The sequence below is a fragment of the Phalacrocorax carbo genome, chromosome 13 (assembly GCF_963921805.1).
Source record: "Phalacrocorax carbo chromosome 13, bPhaCar2.1, whole genome shotgun sequence".
NCBI lineage: Eukaryota > Metazoa > Chordata > Aves > Suliformes > Phalacrocoracidae > Phalacrocorax > Phalacrocorax carbo.
The window spans coordinates 8,655,290-8,676,767 of NC_087525.1; the positions used below are offsets into that span (position 1 = coordinate 8,655,290).

At 40.0% G+C, this 21,478-nt stretch overlaps 1 protein-coding gene across 2 annotated transcripts in view; it reads right to left on the reverse strand.

Annotated features, from left to right (window-relative positions):
- Positions 1-21,478, reverse strand: part of CABCOCO1 (ciliary associated calcium binding coiled-coil 1) — a 236,694-nt gene that overhangs the window by 212,400 nt on the left and 2,816 nt on the right. For both annotated transcript variants that reach the window (XM_064464761.1, XM_064464760.1), the window contains exon 2: positions 21,336-21,413. In XM_064464761.1, coding sequence (XP_064320831.1) covers positions 21,336-21,392 — 57 coding nt within the window. In that variant the 5' untranslated portion in view covers positions 21,393-21,413. The remainder of the gene's footprint in view (positions 1-21,335; positions 21,414-21,478) is intronic.

Consider the following 21,478-nt stretch of genomic DNA (forward strand, 5'->3'; position numbering starts at 1 on the left):
AAATAAACTGAAATAACTAGGATATGAAGATGGAGAATGAGATCATAAAACATTTGGTCAAGTTCTAATCCAAGATTTCTCAAGTGTGAGAACACTTTCTACTGAATGTCTCAGGACATAATAGTCCTCAAATAATCCATATCCACTTTTCTGTGAAGCTACAATTTTCTAAAACATAAACCTTTCTTTAAGAGACCAGCTGAATCAGGCTAAAATAATTTTATTCACTGAAATTTAAAAAAGAAGTCATGTATTTGAGAGCTCTGAATAAAAGAATTTTGACTATTCTCTATTTGTTTCCAGAAGAAGTTACACCAAATAATTTATCATCTGCTATTTTTTGTGAACTTACCTTTCAAGGAATGTAGAATGTCATAAAACTCAGCATGTGTAGTATCGAACTGTTCTAATTTTATGATCATCGTAAAAAATTTATCACACCGTGAAACAGAAACTAAGCAATTGTTGTGGTTTAGCCCTAGTCAGCAACTAAGCCCCACACAGCTGCTCACTCCCTCCCCCCACCCCAGTGGGATCAGGGAGAGAATCAGAAGGGCAAAAGTAAGAAAACTCATGGGTTGAGATAAGAACAATTTAATAATTAAAATAAAATAGTGATAGTGATAATAATAATAATAGTAAGAACAATAATAATATAATGAAAAGGAATACAACGAGAGAGAGAGAGAGGCGAAACCCTGGCGGGGGGGAAACAAACAAGTGATGCAAATGCCCACCACCTGCCGACCGATGCTACCAGTCCCCAAGCCATGATAGCTGCTTCCCCTAGCCAACTCCCCCCAGTTAATATTCTGAGCATAAAATATCTCTACGCCCAGTTGTGGTCAGCTGTCCTGGCCGTGCCCCCCTCTCGGCTTCTTGTGCACCCGGCAGAGCATGGGAAGCTGGAAAAGGTCTTGACCAGTGTAAGCGCTGCTCAGCAACAACTAAAACATCAGTCAGTGTGTTGTCAACATTGTTCTCATCCTAAATCCAAAACACAGCACTGTACCAGCTACTGGGAAGAAAATGAACTCTATCCCAGCTGAAACCGGGACAGCAATTCATACCTAATGTACAAAATTACTTTGTGAGGACATGCCTCAACATTTCTGTGCCTTCAAAGCTGACAAAACAAACATCTGTACTTTTGGAAAACTTCGGTAGCTAAGGAAAAGTGATCAAAAGTTTTTATCAAGATGACATCACATACCTTATCAGTAACATACATTGTTGGATCATGCATTATAGAAGTGCTTCAGACTGAGATCTACAGTGGAAACAAACATTAATCAACATTTACTTTGCTTAGTATGGCTGGGAATGTTATGTTGCCTTGATAATGAATTAATTCAGTATTCCCAGGGGAACCTTTAAAATATGGTTAATCTTCTCTCTGTAATAGTCATTTAAGTACGCAGAGCCCTGGGATGCCAAACGGCCTAATGAGACAGTGGTCCTGTGCAGTAACCGACGTCTCTCACACACTGGCTGCAATGGCCCAGCTCTGAAGCAAGTTCCAGGGGATTCTGCAGATCTTTCATTCCTATTTGTTCAGACCCTACAGTCTGTGCAATAGGAGATCTCTTATCTAGCCTAATCATTAGTACCTTACAGAGGAATATGGCATAAAATCCTCAAAGAAGTTCTCAGACAAGACATTTCCAGCAGACTGTATCCTACCTCATCTGTTAATTACCTTACACACTTTGACACTTCATTAATAAATCCTAGTATTAGCTGTCTATGATTTTTCAACAGCAAATAATGTCATAAATTCATTTTCCAGCCTTTCTACAGCACATAGATAATGGTGTTCATGGTTCAAAATGTTCTTCACCCTGTGGTCCAGAGATCACTGGCAGACCATAATGTGGGAAACTCTAGCCCGGGAACGGCTAGCAGAAAGCGGGCATTGAAGTAGAAGGACAGGCTCAGGGTCGGAGCGACCTTGGGCCCAGCTGTTGTTGACCGGTAAAGGAGTGTGAGAAACAAGTAACGGCTAATTGCAAGGCTGAACACAGGAGATAAGCATGGGAGGAGTTGGCATCTACCTCCCAGCCAAGGATGAGCTATGCTTTTGCAAATAGGTATGAGCTAATTTACGAACGGTATAAAAGATATTTGCTAATTGCCAATAAACGAGACTTGCTGATCATCATCGGATGGTGCCTGTCTTCCGCTGGTTTTCCGTCACCATAACCCCTCATAAAGTAGTCTATGAAAAGAATACAAAAGAAATGCAGCAAAGAAACTATGTATACACATTCCCACACATGCAAGGAAGCAAGCAAAAAAGTACAGAGAAGAAACAAATGTAATAAATATTCAGAGGTCAGCAGATGTGGCCATGTGCTGGTTTTAGCTGGGGTAGAGTTAATTTTCTTCAGAGTCGCTAGTATGGGGCTATGGTTTGGATTTGTGACCAACACAGTGTTGGTAACACAGGGATGCTTTCACTACTGCTGAGCAGGGCTTGCACAGAGCCAAGGCCTTTCCTGCCCCTCACCCCACCCCACCAGCGAGGGGCTGGGGGGGCACAAGGAGCTGGGAGGGGACACGGCTGGGACAGCTGACCCCAACCGACCCAAGGGGTGTCCCACACCATATGGCGTCATGCTCAGCATATAGAGCTGGGGGAAGAAGGAGGAAGGGGAGAATGTTCAGAATGATGGCGTTTCTCTTCCCAAGTCACCATTACGCATGTTGGAGCCCTGCTTTCCTGGAAGCGGCAGAACACCTGCCTAACAACGGGAAGCAGTGAATGAACTGCTTGTTTTGCTTTCCTTGTGGATGGAGCTTTTGCTTTACCTATTAAACTGTCTTTATCTTAACCCACAAGTTTTTTCACTTTTACTCTTCTGATTCTCTCCCCATCCCACTGGGGGGAAGTGAGCGAGTGGCTGAGTGGTGCTTAGCTGCCAGTTGGGGTTAAACCATGACAGGCCATTATACACAAGATTTTCCAGTACAAAGGGAATAACATTATCATTGCATATATTTAAAATACCAAAGTCAAAATACCAAGGTCAAAACAACCAAGGGGCAGGAAATGACATTACATCCCAAACCCAACAGACAGTTATTAAGCCACTTACAAGCTGATTAAACCTCATTTTAATGCCTCGTATCCTACAGATGGCTTTGTACAGGCTTTTTCACTGTTATAGGATGAGCATCACCAGGTAACGCCTTCAGTCTCTTCAGTGACAAATTCCTTATTGGCAGATCTAACCCAAAAGCTGGTCACTTATCTCCCATAAACTTTATTTTAAATAAAAATCCCTAAGATTTTAAATTTGAAGGCGAGAAATATATTTGCTTCCACTTTCATTTTGTTTCAAAATGCCAGAATCCCCTATAACAACTGCGAGGGTTTCTGTATTAGTAATGATGCCTGAATATTTAAAAGGGCAAACAAAGGTTATATAAAATCAAGCAAGCAGTTATATTTGTGTAATTGGGAAAGCTCCAGTTTTGGACTTGATTATGCTTTGCACTCCACAGGCCTCCACTTGTACCATAAGACAGTGTAGAGACTATCCTCTGGTAGAGGAGGTGTGTGTTCACTCTGCATCCTGTGTGAATCTGTCAGGATATATGACAGTGACATAAACAGTCCTTTTCTCCCTCTTGGAGCTTTGTACTGAATAACTTGGTGAAACCTCAGAATCATGCTGTTGGCATTCAAATGGCACTGGAAACCGCATCACACTAAACTGCACTGCTGTGTTTCCTGTGCTGCTTTAGAATGTCAAGGGAATATTTTTATCATTTTGAGTCTAACTGAAGTGAGACAGGGACAACTCTAAAGGTTATACTTTGTGTTCTGTTCACAATCCTGACCTCCTTACCTCATTTCCACTATTAATAGATTTGCATTCCTTAAGACAGTAATAAATGAGGCTAGTCTTGTAAGGGGAGTAGTATCTTTTAATAGCTGCACTGAAATAATGGAAGGAAACAGAGAAGCTTGTAGAACCTAAAGGAGAGGGTTATGTACTGAATGATCTTCTGTTTTCTCCTGCTAGAGTAGCACGTCTAATAAAATATAATATAATATTACCTCTCACAAATCATGCTTCGTTTGATCCCCAGACCATCACAACTGCAACAAATCTACTTTGGACAGGTGACAGTTAACAAGCCAGTTTAAAACTGAGAGGAATGGCTTGATATGAAAAATAATGTGTATCTTCCAATAACACTGTGGAGTAAAGTCCCCCTGGTTGATTAAACAAAAACTTTTCTGTATGTCTTAAAATATCAACTAATTCTAGGAAAAATGTTATAACTCAGATTTTCAGTTGCACCTTTAATTCACATGAGTTTTAGCTAGTTTCGTCCTCAGGACTTCCCACGGTTCATCTCTGAGTGATAAATCTCAGCAACAGTACTAAATCAAACTCTTTATATTAAAAGCCCGTAATTTCCACATTTTTTTTGTTCACAAAGGACAAGATTTACCATCACTAACTTCTGCCATCCACAAATTAGAATCCTAAACTTACCTTGTCACCTGGGCTCCCTGGTAGAAGACGACAAATACTTTGAGGGGATGACTGACTTTTCTAGATGCCTAAGGCAGACTCGCAAAACCAAACCCCTTCTGAAAGAGCCAACCTCTCTCTTCTCTGACCAGACAAGGAGCCAAGATAATTTGTTTAGGCTATGGACTAAATGCAAGGGTCTAGTCCCACGTGAGATGCTCTAGCATAATCATTGCTGCCCCAGAAAAGCAAAATATGCCTTAAGTCATGTGTCATACCTGCCAGCCCTATGTCAGTATCTTACAAAATGTAAGGCATCTCAAATGACAGTGTAGGGCATCTGCAATGGCACTACATGTCTTTGTTTAGGCAACTGATTCCTGTTATAGATGTCACAATAGAAGCAGCTAAAATTAAACGAGAGACATTTCAGCCACAGGAAAAATAGTCAACTATGCAACGTTAAAAGATTTCAGGTTAATGGTGTAAAGATGAGACAGAGAAAAGGACAGAAAACAATGAAGCTAAGTCCTTAACTCCTTTTTTTCTGCTAAGGCAAAAGGAGACCCTTTTCCCCCACCACTTCTATGCTTAAACCTGCCATTCTCCCCAGCATCAAACCAAACTTATGTTAAAGTTGAGGACTGTGTTTATTTTCACAGGGGTAGAACATAATTTGTGTTTGTGTCCTGCAGCAGTCTCGCTGTTACTAGAAGTGGTTTCAAACACTTTGCATTTACAAATCCACAAAGCCACACAAAGCCTTCACGAGGTCTGGCTCTCCACCACAAGCAAAAGCATGTTTAGAGTTACTTATAATCAGCTGACTTGATGTGAATGGATTGCACATGAGATGGCATGTTTACCTCTGCACTTGCAATTGCTTTCAATGCTTACTTTTAAAGCAGGATTTTGCAAAAACACAGCATTTGCACACTGTTAGAACCTTAAATATCTCACATTTTCTCTGCCCACTAAGAAGAAGAAACCTGGCCTGTACCTTGCTTTATTTGACAGCTTCAGGGATGTGCAGTTCCTCAGTGCAGGAAGTTGGGTTTAGAATAGATTTCATCCTGTACTTTGGACATACATCTTGATTAGATTATTCTGCATCTACCTCATTTTAAAAGAGGCGTTAAAAACCACTATCAGGTTTCCAAATCTGGTTCACACCCTTTGGTATGCTAAGAATTTTAATGTCTCACACTCTATACTTTACTGTAACAGTTATGAATTTCACATTCACAATCTATGCTCGTTACTAAGTATGTGATTTAATAGTCAAAGAAAGAACTGCTGTATATCATTTTATACAGTATAAGCCATGTAACAACATTTTCTGCCCTGCAAAATGAATCAGGAAAGTCTGCTTTTACTCATTGCAACGTGAGTTGAAGGCCCTGGAATTACAATCCCGTTTTAAAACCACATTTGTCTGAATATATGTTTCTTTTCTAATATATGATAAGAATGTAGTAACTCTAACAGATGGTAAATAAAGCAGATGTGAACCATGACCACTTGCTTAGAAAATGTGGGATGAGGTAGGATGAGATGGTGCTATCTTTCAGGCTTCATGGACACTTGCCCCAGCTCAAGAATAGATGTTTTAGAATGCAAGTATTTATTCTAAATTAGTTGGTCCTCCTTGACCCTCAAACACACTTTATTGCAGTACAAGTCTTTCACATGCCTCCATATGCTCATTTTAAGTCAGCTTTGCATCTGATGAATGACAAAACATCTCCATTTGCATAGTTGGACCTCCTTAAATGTGAAGATCCATGTTCGGAAGTAACAGGACATGCAAGCTACACATCAAAGAATATGTCTTTTTTGCCAAGAACAAGGGGAGTCTTGTTCGAAATAACTCATGTGATGAGAGGATGAGAGGAAGGCACAACACACCAGTTTAGTCACATTTTCCTTACAGAATCACATCTCCTGAGGTGAAATCAGAGCAGGCTGGTCTAGACCACAACTGCGCTCTAGAAGCAATAAGTGCAGACCAAGCTGATGTTGGCAATACACATACGGGTTGTTATCTTGTCAGCGATATATGTTCGATAGAATATATATTCAAAGCTAACACCAATCCATCAAATACCTTCAGGCCCCATTACCCTTCCCTTTCACCCAGCTGCTGTTTACAGACAAAAGGAATCCATTTGGTTTTGCTGAGCAGATCGAAGTGTAACAGGCTATATATGGCCTGCAATAGAGGAAAAGAGCGTGGCATGCCATACCGCTACACTGACATAAGGTAATTATTGGCATAAACAGTGACACGTTGACTTTTGCACCTACTGCAATATTTTAAGTCTCTTTCCACCATGTCATCAAGTACAGAGTTCGGCCACCAGCAGCCTCAGGCAAAATGTGCCAGTGCCAGGGCTGGGACACAGAGGACAACTCTAGACATGGACTTGCAAGCTAAGGTCTGACTTAGCACTGCCTAAGCCTCCTGGGCAAGTGACTGACAGGTGAGGGTGTGCTAGCAAACACTCAATACTCAGCAGGAGACAGAAAGGAGAAACAGCAAGTTTCAACCATAGTTAACTGCTGAGAGAAAACTTGTGGAAGCTGGTCCCCTTGCTAACGGATTCTCAAAACATTTTTGTTGCAGAAGACTTTTTAATTACTCAATAAAATCCTTATTTTCTGAATTTAGCTAGTTTGGGTACTGCCAGCATAGAAAGGGAACTGTGCTCAACTCTCTGCCAGGCTATGTGAGCACAGAGGAGGAGGTGGTTTATCGCACTCCCCATATCCTCATCCTGAAAGCAGAGACAATTCCAAGCTCTCTACCGGGCCTCGCAAAGCGCAGGAGCAGGTATGTGTCTCCTCATGAAGAATCTACTGCTCCATCAGCTATTGCCAGTCTCCTTCAGAGAAATACAGCCAGAGAAATTTTGTCCATGGACTACTTCAAACTAGTTCCTGTAGACCTGTGGGATAAAGAGCACAGCTTGGGAAGACCTACTGTGGAAAGTGAAGGGACATTTTAGAAAATTCACAGTAGCAAAGAATTTTGACCTGCAACTTTTCTGTCATCAAAGCACCGTGAAGCACCTGGACTGGAGAATCTGGCCCCTACACAGTATAAACTCTGTAGGGGTGTGTTCACATCTTGCATGCGAACATCTTGTTCAGATCATACTTTGCAACTCAAAACAGGCACAGTAGTCACAAATAAAGAATCATTACACTCCAAAATGGAATTCAGTTCTCCTCTTCCATTTTTAAGGTGTTATGCCAATCACTGACACTCATGGTGCTCATTTCCTTCAGTATAATTCTGTGCAGGAATTATGGGAACAGTTTGGTTGTAGTCATGAGTATCATAAAAAAAAAGTGTAATAGTTTTGCACTTCATTTCATTTTCACTGGCAAGCCCCAATACCTGGGGTTTACAGATTTAAGGAAACGTTATTTTGTCAATCCAGTCCTTTTTTTTTTCTCCACATCCAGCATGTCTTCTTGTCTTATGAGGCTGTAATAGAATATCATAATATGAAGCACCCTTTAACAGTCGGAGCTATTAGTCCTCCACTCAGCCTAAAGTACAGGTTTAGCATGATGCACAATACAAACCTTGCTCCTCATCTGACAATGGCAGGAAACATGCACAGCCACTGTGCATAAAGACGGTGCACTGTACTAGTCTTTTACAATTACAGCTGGTCCCTTCCGGACCAGCATAAAGAAAAGTACTGCTGGCTTTGGAGAAGCCCAAATATGTATTGATAGCCCTCTATCAGTGAGGGTGACCCAGTATATACAGATCTGTCTAGAAATGCCTGAAAAATTTTAAATCACTTTAACCTTATCTGAATTTTTTTTTGCATAAGCACTGAATCTAAAGGGAAGAAAAGATTTTTTTTGTCATGATACCAGTAAATATAGAAACAGTTACTGTCTAATGAGGTTCACATCAGCACATACAGGTTGTTAGGAATTGATCCAGACCGCTCTATGTATTTCTCATGATTCCCTATATTGGAAGGCACTGCAGTATTGTACTGTAATGTGCATGGTAGTTTTTAACAATACACAGTTTGTTCATTTGCCTTCCATAAACATGGTATCACAGCTACCTACAGTAGGACAAGAATGTCAAAAGAGTGGAAAAAAGATGCAATAAAACAAAAGATGTGTTGTGATAAACACACCTCTTGGAACAAAATAGGCGTTACTTGAAGATTTATATCACTGGAGACTCTAAGCTAGGCTAAAACCAGTGAAATTGCAAGTTATTTAGTGTACCCCATGCAGAGAACATAGTACTGTTTCTAGACTGGCTTATGATTAATAACACCATGGGATTGGTACGCTCCAGCTGACATGCGCCACTTCAGCTTGAAAGATTACCTTTTTTTTCCCAGTCATTGTTATAGTAAAAGTTTGTGTTAGTCAAGCTAACAAAAAGGAAAGAGAATTTGTTTTAAGTGAAAAAACATCTCTCACAATGAGTGTTTAAGAACGTTTTAGCTTTCTGGTTTTGATCTACATGACTGGTTTATAAACTGCTTTTAAAACGGACATAGCAAACAAATCTTGTCGGAGAATAATACAACACAGCACTAAGCTGTAGCAAATTATTTCCCTTAGGGTTAGGTTTTGCCATGTGTCCAGGAAAGACCAAATAAAAACATGTCCTTGCTAAAATAAAGTAGCTTTTTAAAAATTCAGCATCCTTCCCATACACAAAGCTTTTATTTTTATGGTTTACGTGCAGAGTATGGCTTTCAACAACTGTCAGTAAGAGCAGAGCAACTTCACCAAACTCATCAGATGATGTTTCATCTGGCTGTATAACAGCTGTATATGCTATTTAAGGCTGAGAAGACTTAGGTTTATGATTAACAATTTAATGTAAGTTACATCATGGGAGAGGCACCTTGTGCAATCTTCTTATGTAATTTACTGTACATGGTATTTGTTCCAATGTGAGTTATAAGTCATCCATGAGTAAGTCCTGATGAATTAGAGGAAGCTGTAAGCAATACACAGGGAAGCCTGACAACAATGAGCATTTGTGATTCTTTAATAACTTGGTATTAACCTTTAAGTTTTGGTTTTCCAAGTGTTAAGTGTAATCACCAGAAACCTCCAAACTGATGTAATCTCTTACATTCCCAAATCGAAGAATGGGCCTTCCAGCCAAATTTTTTCCAAACGTCTGTCTTTGTTAGTGCTTGGTGCAGAAAACTACTATGGATGCATTCATAGCTTTTGATGGCAGAACAATGAACTTCTGACAAAGCCTGGGTTGTGCATGATCGTGATCACATTCACTTTGTATGTGTGACCTCACTAGACTCTTACCTTTTATCTTACCTTTTATGACCTTATTTTCACTCAACTGGGACTACTTTCATACATAAGATTGCTAATGCACTTGAACGATTGAGGATTTCATCTAAATTAGTAGTTTGTAGTAACATTCGTAATACTGTAGCTACCTCCTAAGCATACAAGCAACAGTCTGCACTCGGTGGAGTTAAACTTTAGGGAGCACTAGAAACAGTGGTAGAGAACAGAAAAACAAAATTTCCTCAGTGCAGCAGTTGTGTCAGAGGCTTTCAGGGGCCTTTTAAATGGAGGGTTGTTGATGAACTGAGGGAGAATGAATCATGCTTCGGAGCTACGATAACAAGACACAAATATTTGCCATCGGAAATAAACCCAGTAAATGTACCATTCAGTAAATATGGGCATCACTAATACAAATGCAAAGCTTCATCGCTTACCTCATTTGAAACAAATGAAAAATTCTCAGATCCCACCCCATGTGTGGAGAACACACTCCTACAGCTACTTTCCTCATAGGCCTGCAAATCTTTCTTGATCTTAGTTTTTGGACACTTTGAATTACAAGCCTGATGGGAGTAGGAACTTCTTTTATTTATCTCTGCATACAAAAGGTGATTTACACATAGTATCAGCAATGCATTATATGCCTACTATAAATGATGTATTAAACATTACGCTACAGCAGAGAAAGGAGATCTTTCCATTTAAAACATGCAGGCAGACTCCAAATCTAACCACAGTTTCTTAATGGAAGCAGGAATAGCCAAAGTTGTTCTGAGCTGTTGTGCCCTCTTGATCCATAAAGTGTTTAATTCAAACATCTCTTTTCACACCAAATTTATCAGACCCCAGGGATTCCCTTGGCATCAGGAATTCTGGCTCAATAAAGGATTCAAATGGAATGGAAGAAGTGGGTCACTGATCAATTTGTCCTCTGGGATGCTGAAAGCATCCTTCAGTCTGCTGAAAGCATCCTTCTGTCTGCTGAGTTTGACTATGTGAGTGATCTTTGTTGCACAAAGGAAATTCTCAGAGAGAATGGAGCTGCCAGACTAGCTTCTTTCACCATCTCCTCCAGCGAGGGCCTCTTTTATTGCAAGAGGCACAGATGGGAGAAGGCAATGTGCACTCTCTGCTGGTATGGATCCCAAGGGCCATTGCTATCACGTGTGCTAGTGACCAGCCTGACGTTGGGATGGCCACAGCTCTGCAGCCACAGAGTGGAGCTTTCTATCAGCCTCAACCAGACTGGACTACCCTGCCACAATGTTTGTGCAAGTTGCCAAATAACAGATCTCCTTTATACTCAGCTGATATTAACCATAGTATGTGGGATTGTCAGGAATGATTTATGGCACACCTGCACAGCCAGAGTACAGTGATAGAAATCTGCACATGAAAAGTGTGGCATTGCTGGTGTTTTTTTCGAGGAAGCAACTGATTCTCTGTGTGTGGATCTATTTTTCCTTTACATAATTACCCTAAATGTAGGTTTTTTGGCTGAATTTGCCATCTGCAGGTTCACACTATATTTCACAAAACCCAGATTCTGATCTTATTATTTAGTTGCATTTTCCACTGCCTGTTCACTGACCTATGTCTTTCCATATCATTTCCCTTAAAGGCTTAATGTAGTTGTGATCTTACCACATGTCTATTTCTCCATAACAGTGTATGTAGTGGAACCACAAATGAATACAGCAGGATATTCCATACAGAACATGTATGTACATATACGAAAACTGACAGGCATATAGGATATACCCTAAGAATCACAGCCAGGAATTAGTGATTGTGTCAGTATCACGGGATCACACAGCCAGGCTTTGTGGTGGAGGAAAATTATATGACCACATTCAGCATTCTTCTTTCAAATGGCCTGTTCACTATGGCAGAGACAGAAGATGGTCATCCGAAGTCCTAACATAATTAGATGAAAGACCTGCATCTCAAGGAAAGTATAAGCTATCTTCTTCTCAGTCTGACATTCCCATTCCCAATGGATCCCAAAAACTGTATTTCACTCATTCTGCTTCTGGGCTTAAAGTAGTTCCCTATTTTGTGTAAAAATGGTCTTTGTGAGTCTTAAGGATTATACTTTAGTATCAGTAATTAAGCAAGTGTGGAGCTAGGTAAGGCTACTAAAGGTACAAGACGTGTGTGTTCTATATATCTCCAGTGCATCTAAGATATTTAATTAGCTCTTTCCAGATTAATAATGCTGAGAAAAAATTAAGGTCGATAAGAGATCCCCACAGCCACAAGTGTTTTCTGACCTATTACTGCAATAGTTCCTTTCCTCATTATTCTGAAGTAGGTTCTTTCCAGGTAACGTTATTTCTGCCTGGAATCACAAAGTACAAGATGTGTAAGTAAGGAAATTACATGCTGTTTTATAGAGTACCATTTGGGAAAAATTGGATTTAGAATGTAATTTCAAGCTTTTGGAGTCAAACTGCCATGTTCATTCTGGATTCATAAGCACTGCCTTAGGTTTGGCTAATGTGGTTTTGCATTTTAATATGGAATAGAACAATAATAACAGCTCTGCCTGAAAGAGATTTAAGACTTAACCAGAAATTCATGATAAGGAAATTCCCTATGGTACAATGTGCGGTCACCTGGGCTGAGTAAAGACAATAGGCAGAATTCTGAAGAGTACCTTGATTTTGGGATGTCAGGTTTGAGCCATCTTGAATAGACTGGGTTTTCAAAAAGCAGGTGTTCCACACTTTTCAGAAAGAAAGCAGCATGAGTGCCACTAAAAGCAATGTGCAGATAAATCTTGGAAAAAGTACTTTATTCCAAGAAGAAAGGTTGTTTACATTAAGGGCAAATGTCCTTTTCCATTTTGCATTAGGCATTTGAAAACCCTGCCAGCATCTGCAAAACACATGTGTTTTAACGATTGTACGGGAAGAGGCAGATGTAAGGAAACTGATGGCTATGAAACCCTACATTAAATTCTACATAGGATGCCTTTATTAGTGGCTGAAAGCTTCTGTATTTAGAGGAAACTCTCTCCCTTACTGTGTCCATTGGAGTAGACAGAACTTTTCATAAAGCTGCCTTAGAATCATGATATAGCAACACTATAGCAGATGTCACTAGAGCTATACAGAGGAGGATTGTTTTTTCCCTAGTTTATATCTGCTTTCTGCTGTGCTGCACCCAGTCATTTTGTGCAACAAAATAAAAAATTTAATCAAAGATCTCGCTCTGTGATGGTATGTGGTACTAAAAAGGTATGTTGTTTACTGGAGGGTGGGGAGGGGCAGGGCAGGTTGAGGGGTGCAAACCACCTTTACTGTCTTTCTAAGATAAACTGTATTTACATTTCCCCAGCATCTGGTGCGCAATGACCTTGAAGCCAGACTGTTCTCTCAGTAACTGTCTGTCAGTTGTGAAGGCAAAAGTACTCAGGTAGCTGCACTCTCTGCTGCGGCAAACTGGAAAGGAAAGGAGACACAGGCTACCCTTCACTCCCAAAAAGATAATGTGCCAGATTATACATCCCTTTGCCTGCATGCCTTTCTTTTTGTATCTCTTACTCCTTGTACAGAACTGCAGAACTGCCTAGGAATGCATTGCCACCCATGGCTGTCTCATTGCTTCTGTGTCCCACCTCTCCTCAGATTATAAATCAGCCCTGGAACCCATCCAAAGGCCTATGGAGGATTCCATGTCCCATGCCTCTTCTGTTAACTCCCTCTACTACATCCTCTCAGAAAGATTTTTTTTTTCAACCAGGTATACATTTGTAAACATTAGTTGTAGAAAACTATTTGATCTGTTCCTTTCTACCACACTGTTTTTAATGTGTAACTGCCCAGTTGCACAAACGTCTTATATCCCAGATGCCCAAAAGAAAGAATTTATACCTAGGTATCTTCTATATAATGACATGACATGAAATTCCAGTCCCCTGATAACAGACATTTCTTTATCATATGGGATAGCCTAGACATTCAAGACTGAATATCACTAATATCACTAACTCCAAGAGAGAAGAAATTGGCATTCACCTATATACCTTGGATGTACAAGACTACAAAAAGGGATATTGCTTCCCAATTTTACATGAAGGACAGCCAGAAAGAACAGAAATTGGGTGAAGCCCAATCATTTCAGGAAAACCAATGTTCTAGCACCACAAGAAAACCTTGATAGTAAGCCAGCAAATGTGGTTTGTGGATGAACTTGCAATTGGAAATGCACTTGACTGAGTGCTTCTCAGGAACATTGTATACAAAATTGTATACAAAAAAAATTTATTTCCAAACGTAATGGCAAGAATATGAACTTTGTGCAAACCATTATGTGGCTACCAATATGCTGGAGCACTTCACTGACTGAAACAGGAACTGATAAAGAATGCAAAGAGATCCTCAGCCTCTCAACTTAAGATTTAAACTAGTTTCTTTTAACCTCTGTACAATGACACATGTGGATATCATTGTGTAGAACTGGCTCATTAAACCCAGAATTCCGTGCCAAAAAGAATCTCTAAATCACCCTTGTCGTCATCTTTGGACTATCTAAGCATTGTCTATCTTGTGTATTTATGGACATCAAAATCTTTGACACATTTCAGCATCTTACTGCAGACAAAGGATCAGATTTTCTTACTTGTTAAACTCTCTTGCTTTGCTACACAAGTACAAAATGCATAAAGCAATTATATGTGGCCCTTCTATCACCATGCAAAGAAACAGTCACTGTTTTACATGACAACCAAGGTCCCAGCTCTGCCCACCTGCCTGCCACCTCAGGAAGTGTGTGAACAGAGGTGTTCTGGGTTCCAGCCCTTTCTCTTGCCTTTCTGAACACTTGGGCAAATACTCAGCACATCCTCATACCTGTTAGGGACCCAGCTGCAGCTAAGAATAAAAGTCCAGGTCTTTTTTTCCTAATGCAACATTAGAAGACATTTGAGAGCCACCCCTTCACCTTCCCCCTCCCTTTTGTTCTCCTGCTGACTGTCAACTCTTTTGACTGAGCATGGTATCACTGGGATTGATTGCACAAGACTCACCTGAATGCCAGTCAAAATGTTTAACCTTCCATTCACCCGTACACTCTGAGACACATGATCTTCTTCAAACAGTCACCCTACGATTTGCAGGTAGGGGAAAGGCGAACAGTGGGGCAGCAAAGTAACTACAAGGCTTAAAACGAACTGAACTGAGACATTCCATATATGTGGGCGTTGCTAAACAGCAAAGTCCTTGTTTATGATACACCTTATTTTACCTTCAACACACAGTGGCTTTATCACACCTCATTTGTAAAGTCTGGGTACAAGTTCTGACAAACTCAGTGTATTTAATTTACTCATATTGGTAAGCCTTTCCTTAAGGAAGCTGTCCTGCTAAATCTGTTAGGCCTGAGACAATGTCTGTAATTGTGCATGAGCATAAATAAAGGCCCTAAGAATGGACCAGTTATTCCCACAGAACACAGACAGGAGATCAGCACCATGCATACCCAGGAAGCCTACGCTGCCCCAGAACCAAAAGCAATTCAACCACATTGGCTGAAAACAGCATTTGAGCTACTGGCAATCTGAGCCTGTGGCAATACCCTTATTGATACCTAAACTGTTTGGCAGGCTGCTGCTGCTGCAGCATTTTACCAGGGGACAAAAAAAAAAAAAGGCTTTAGCTCAGAAGTCCCAATCTATTACACAGCAGAGAAGTAAGACACAGCATATTTTATAGAAAACCAGGCGAGTAAGAAAAGAACCCCTTAAAAAACTATTGTCCTTATGGCATAACACTTTATATGCACATACCTGTCCCATCCTAATATCTAGCCCGTTTCCGCCAATGAATATCCCAACTTCAGGGTAAATTCTGGTCATGGTGCAGACACTATTAGATCCCCAGAAGATGCAAATGTGAAACTGGATCTTCCTCAGTTCTAGTACTCACAGACCTATTAGTAGTTCAGGAGAGAGACATAAACTAGACAAGGTGCCCTGGCAGATCCACAAAAGTGCTCACTTACTTCCTTTTCTGGTAGCCTTCTAGTTGCAAAAATGACAGCTCTGTTCTCCAGGCATGTGATGCAGCAACTAATGAAGACATTGAGTTTACCAGAGATACTTGTTCCAGACAAAAACCCCCCATGCTGCAGAATTTCTCAGATTTCCACCAATTTGTGCTGTAGGCTTTTTCACTTTCATTGCCTCATTCTGCTACTAAAAAGTAGATACAAATCCATATTTTTCTCACTATCCAGTTAGCAGTGCTCTTTGCTTTTAATTCCCAGCAGGATCAATTTTCAATGAATAATTAACAAGAGCGCTTGAAAGCTCAGAAATACAGCCTAAGAACTAAAATGTTTTCAGATGAACGCATGTGCTTTATTAATCCATCTTACACTGGCCAATAACAAACTAGTACTTAGTTCTCTTTCTAATGGCCCAGATTAATACCAAAATACTAATGCCTTTGCCAAATAAGCATCAACTGATCCTTTTTAGTGCTAGTGAACTGTGTTCACCCTGACAACTGACAAGTTCCAGGGTAGAAATAGTGAGTCACATCATAAACATCTGCATTTTCAGAACATGGAAATACCATCAAGAAATTTTTTTCAGAAGTTGTCAAGAATTTTTCAAAACTCAGGTTGGTGAGTCATTAGGAAATACTTCTAAACTGTGTATGTCAGTCAAATGGCAACACTTGTGCTTGGAGGTCTACTGGACAAAGAACAGAGAAATTAGAGGTGTTCTTCATAACAAGCTATAATCGAAGGGACAAAATATTTCAGAAATTTATCACTAAATTTATAGAATCCTTAAAAGAAAATCAAAATAGTTTATAGTTTCTGAACTATATAAAAATACAAATAATCAAAAGTTCAGTGAATGATTAATACACATTTCAAACGTGTCATGGACAAAGAATTGTGATCAGTAGTTATAATTGTAATGGCTGAACCAAAATATTAAGTACTTGTGAATATGTACATTAACTCTTTACAAACTGTTGAAAGCTTACTTCACTGCACCTGCTTAAGAGCTGGTAGTCAAATAACAAGCAACAACATTGCCTACACCACCTTGGTCTGTGCCTTTCTCAGATTTCAAAGTATCTGAATTTTCCTAGAATATTTCAAACTATGATTCTTCAAACACTCTGGTATTTCCTGGAAGTTCTAGCAGAGTAGCAATCAATATCTAGAAAGACCGATGGAGCTTTGATAGGGGTTGATCTCGTTAAGGACAACGGAAAATTTTCTTGAGTTTAGTGGCACATGTGCTCAGTCTGAAAAGAGTAAGTACTTGGTAACAAAATGCAGAAGGTTGCCAAAATTTTCTATCTGTACTAAAAATGTCTTCATGCTTTTTCTTTTTTAATCTACAAGTACTGTATGCAATGTTTACAGGAGCTGGTTATATATTCAGAAAAAAACCTTTCTATGGCGGTCAAGATATAGAGGCTTCCAGCCCAGTGAATTTCTCTGCAGATGAAATACTAGTTTGGCATTATTTACATAATTATTTCTATTAAAATGTAAATCTGAAAATTTGAGAGTAATACTCAGTTTTCCCTTTCTTTTTCTCCGTATTTTCAAATTTTCTTATATTTTAATAGGTTCATTGAAATGTATCCAGCATCTTTTCAATACCTCTCCTCTTGAAAAGCACACAGAGAAAATCTGAAAGTTTTCTCATGCAGTATACCACAATCTTCAAATGTAGAGGTAACACAAGAATCATAACCCTCTCTCTTGATCCTCCTCTGCTCTCCAGCTCCACAAACAAAATCCAGACCATTTGGGGGCATTCATCTGATCCACCATCTTGCTAGAACAAAGCTGTCAGAATCTGAATCCAGACACAAGGACTGCTTACTGAAACTGCATTGTAGCAGACACTTATTTACAGCGGGACAGCTCTGGTCTCCACTGGTCATAGCCTGGCGATACACTGCAAGGTGATTTCTCAACCAAACACTTCTGTTGGTCAAGTCTCATAAGCTAATAGCAAACTAGGGATTCCAACCACACATGCAGCAAAGGAGAAGGCCTTCTCAACACTCAGGTCCTCTGCCTTCTCAGAGCTGGCTTTGTGCTGTGTTGGCTTTGACTTCTGAGGAACCCCGATTCTTACGCCCCATGGCAGACGGTACTACATAAGCCTGAGGTTTGCTTTTGGGCCTTTTTAAAAGCAAAAACTTCTGTTGAAAAATTTTATATAAACACCTACATTTTATTTTAGCTAATAAACGGGAGACAGAACAAAGAAATGAAAACAGAGAGTAAGTAGATTAAACAGCATGAAGAAATACTATTTATAGTTAAATTTCCTTTTATGGATGGTAGCCTATTACCAGGGCTGGAAAAGGATGTTTACATGAGGTTCAAACACTCAACAACTAAATGTAGTTACAAGAATATATATTACCAGCTTGAGAACTATCAAAATTGCCAGTGTTGCCATTTCAGATGTGTGTGTATCCATTTTTGCATGCACATCATAATGTGAGATATCAGAAGGCCCTGTTTTTCCTGTAATTATTCAGACTGGCTTGTTTTGGCCAAAGTCCTTTGGTACTGTGAGCAGAATTTGTGAGGATAGAAATAAAGTCATATTTCACACCCTTAACTGCTTGTTCTAACTTATGAACAGGATAAATGGAGGATTGAGAGACAGTAAGCATGGCAGCTCCAGTATGCGCTTTTACAGAAACCAGCATTTGAACTGATGTATACAGTCACTACAAAATTATGCCTATGTGACAGTGATGCTTATGAGAGACTCCCACATACTACACAAGAGGAGTTGGTCCTAGATGATATGGGTTGGGGGTAGTGTGCTCATTCTCATCTTCCTCAGTGGCCCCAGACTTCAAGATTAGGAATGAAGGCACACAAAACAATTTGACATTTCAATTGTGCTAAGCCTAGGAAGGGTGATAAAACTGTATCTTTTTCTTTGAAACTGATGGTCACCAGAAGAATTTCTACTGGCAAAGAAGTAATTTGATTAAATCCAATGTACGCTTTTAGCTAACCAGCATTTAATTCATTATGGGCCAGCTCTCCATTACTTACCTGTGATCATTTATGCTTTCCAAAGCAGAGTAAAACTGTGTTGTTCTAGTTCAGTAGCATCCCACATTCACTGCGTGGTGAAAGGTTATGGTGAAAGGTTGCTGAGAACTAAGTCCAAGTGGTATCACAGGCCTTGGCTTGTTACACTGAGGATTTGCTAGGAATGCAGCCACTTTGGTGCAAATCTTCTGTATTGACAGAGCAAACAACCGCACACACTATGCATTGTTGCAATCCACCTTGGTTTCAAGCAGGGATTAAATTCTGCAACTCAGGCTAGGCAGAGGAAGACTATATGGCCACAATCCTTCTACCAAATGTTGCAGGAGAACACAGCCCAGCACAAATGGAGGAACTTAGTCCCTTCTCCTTCCCCACAGTAGATCCATCCCTGAGCTCTGTAGTTACAATGTAAAAGGATAGGAAAAGAATTTTTGGTCAGTTCTTGCTCTCTCTCTGTTTTACATCTGAACACGTGGATGGATAAGCTTCAGGCAGTTTAACGTTCTACATTATTTCATGATCCCTTTTTGCCTAGATCAATTTTCTTTAATTATAAAGTCATACAATCTTTCCTTGCTGAATTTGGTGCTTTCCAAAAGATTAGTTGGGTGTGGCTAAATGTATTCACTGACTATGCTTAATGAAACTGTGGAAATTAATGAGGGAAAAGGTTTGTCTTCTCTACACTCCTTCTATAGCATCATTGTTCTTTCCAGTGTTCTTTGGAGTGCATTATTCATAGGTTTGTCCAACCTGCTTACAACCTTTTTTATTTAAAAAGACGGAGCTGTATGAGGACACCACTTTGAGTGATGCTGGATAAACAGAAACTGCCTGTCAAAGCAGAGTTTATTTGTTAGAACCACTAGACCTCTGGAATTCTGTTGTCATTTCACTCCTGCTATTTCTGAACCCCAAAGCAATGGGAGATTCAGGTAGGTTTGCCAAAATTAGGAATGCACTCCCTCTGCATGACTTTTGTGTATTATAGATTTGGCATTTCCACAACCTAACTAGTATTTCTGCTCAGGCTAAAATATTTCACTGCTACACCAATTTGCCAGTGAAATCCTTTCTCTCTCATGTAGTTCCCAAGCCAATATCTTTACCCAGACAAACCTCCACCAGTCTTAGACAGAAGATTTGTCTAGTAGCAACATGAAGTGTTTCACAGTGGTAATTGCTTCAGTGTTTAGAATATTATGTTTATAACAGTCTATAAAGATGATGTAAACCTTCAGCAAAAGGTTATAGGTCCTGATGTTTTATTCAGCTGTTGCTCTGCTCACAACTCCCACTGAACTATGTACAGTGTTTTGGGTGTAGGCTTCCCAAAACCTTGTAGGAAGGAAATAAAACCTCTCACTACTGTGGAACAGTTTGTTGTTTACAGTTTATAAGCCTTCTAAGAAAGGCTCTGAATGCCCTCAATATCTATATCACTGTGATTCTGATGTCTCTTGGGACAAAGCAGCAGCCACAAGGCCAGTACAATCTTTGCCACACAGAGATGCGGAGAACAGGAGTTCCACCTGCCCTAACAGCAAATGACAGGGAATAGGAATGTAAGACAGAGCTGGCCACAGCCTGCTGGAGGCTGCGGGCAGAGTCAGAGAATACTCAACAATGCAGTACCACTATCTGAAGCCAGTTTCTGTCTGACGTGGCAGCAAAGGGCTACAGTAACCACACACATAACCCTAAGACCATAGAGAGTAAAATATTGAAAGCATCTATTTGTGATAACAGAGGGTAAAATATTAAACACATCCCAATAAATTGCAGCATAATGAGCCATTGGCTTCCAGACCTAGCTGGAAAGGCCAGGGACATTACTTCACCGACCTGCTCATCGCCACCTCCCATAGGGCCTCCCTTGTCACCTCAGCTCACTTAGCAGAACTGAGTGCACCAACACTCCTGATTCCACTGCAGCACAAAGATCTCGGCTCTATTAACCAACAGACCAAACACTTCCAGGTACTCTTTGAAAATAGGTGTTAGGACTTTCAGAAAGTTCAGGCAGTCTAGCTCCATCCTATATGTTAAGTGGGTGCTGAAGAGCACAAATGCACCAACCATCACAGAACACATTTTGTATCACTTTCTGACAGAACAAAAACCTCTCCCAGATCTATTATCCTTTAAGAACTCAGGTGTATAATGGAAGACATGAGTCATCTGGAGCTACTATAGTGAGAATAATGTAACTGCAGTTCATCCACAATGGTGCAGCAATGAAAAGACTCAGAACCATAAATATTTTTGTCACCACAGTATCTCCTGTGAATGGGGACCAATGTAATCAGAGTCTTGACATAATGATTAGTAGCAGTCTGTCTTGTGACTGGGTTCAAGAGATATTGTCATAAACATTACACAACTGTCAGCCAACAATTATTCTTAACAGCAAATTTAATAAAATGCTTTGGCATCCATTCCTGGAAGCCTAGAACTTACACAACTTCTCCTCATCTGTTCCATGTGCACTTTGAAGGGTAACATCGCCCTCTCCATCTCTGCTTACAGCTTCAACACCTGCAATTTTGCACAAAAAGATGCTGCATCTTAAAAGCATAAATGAAATTGTTTGTGTTGTGGTT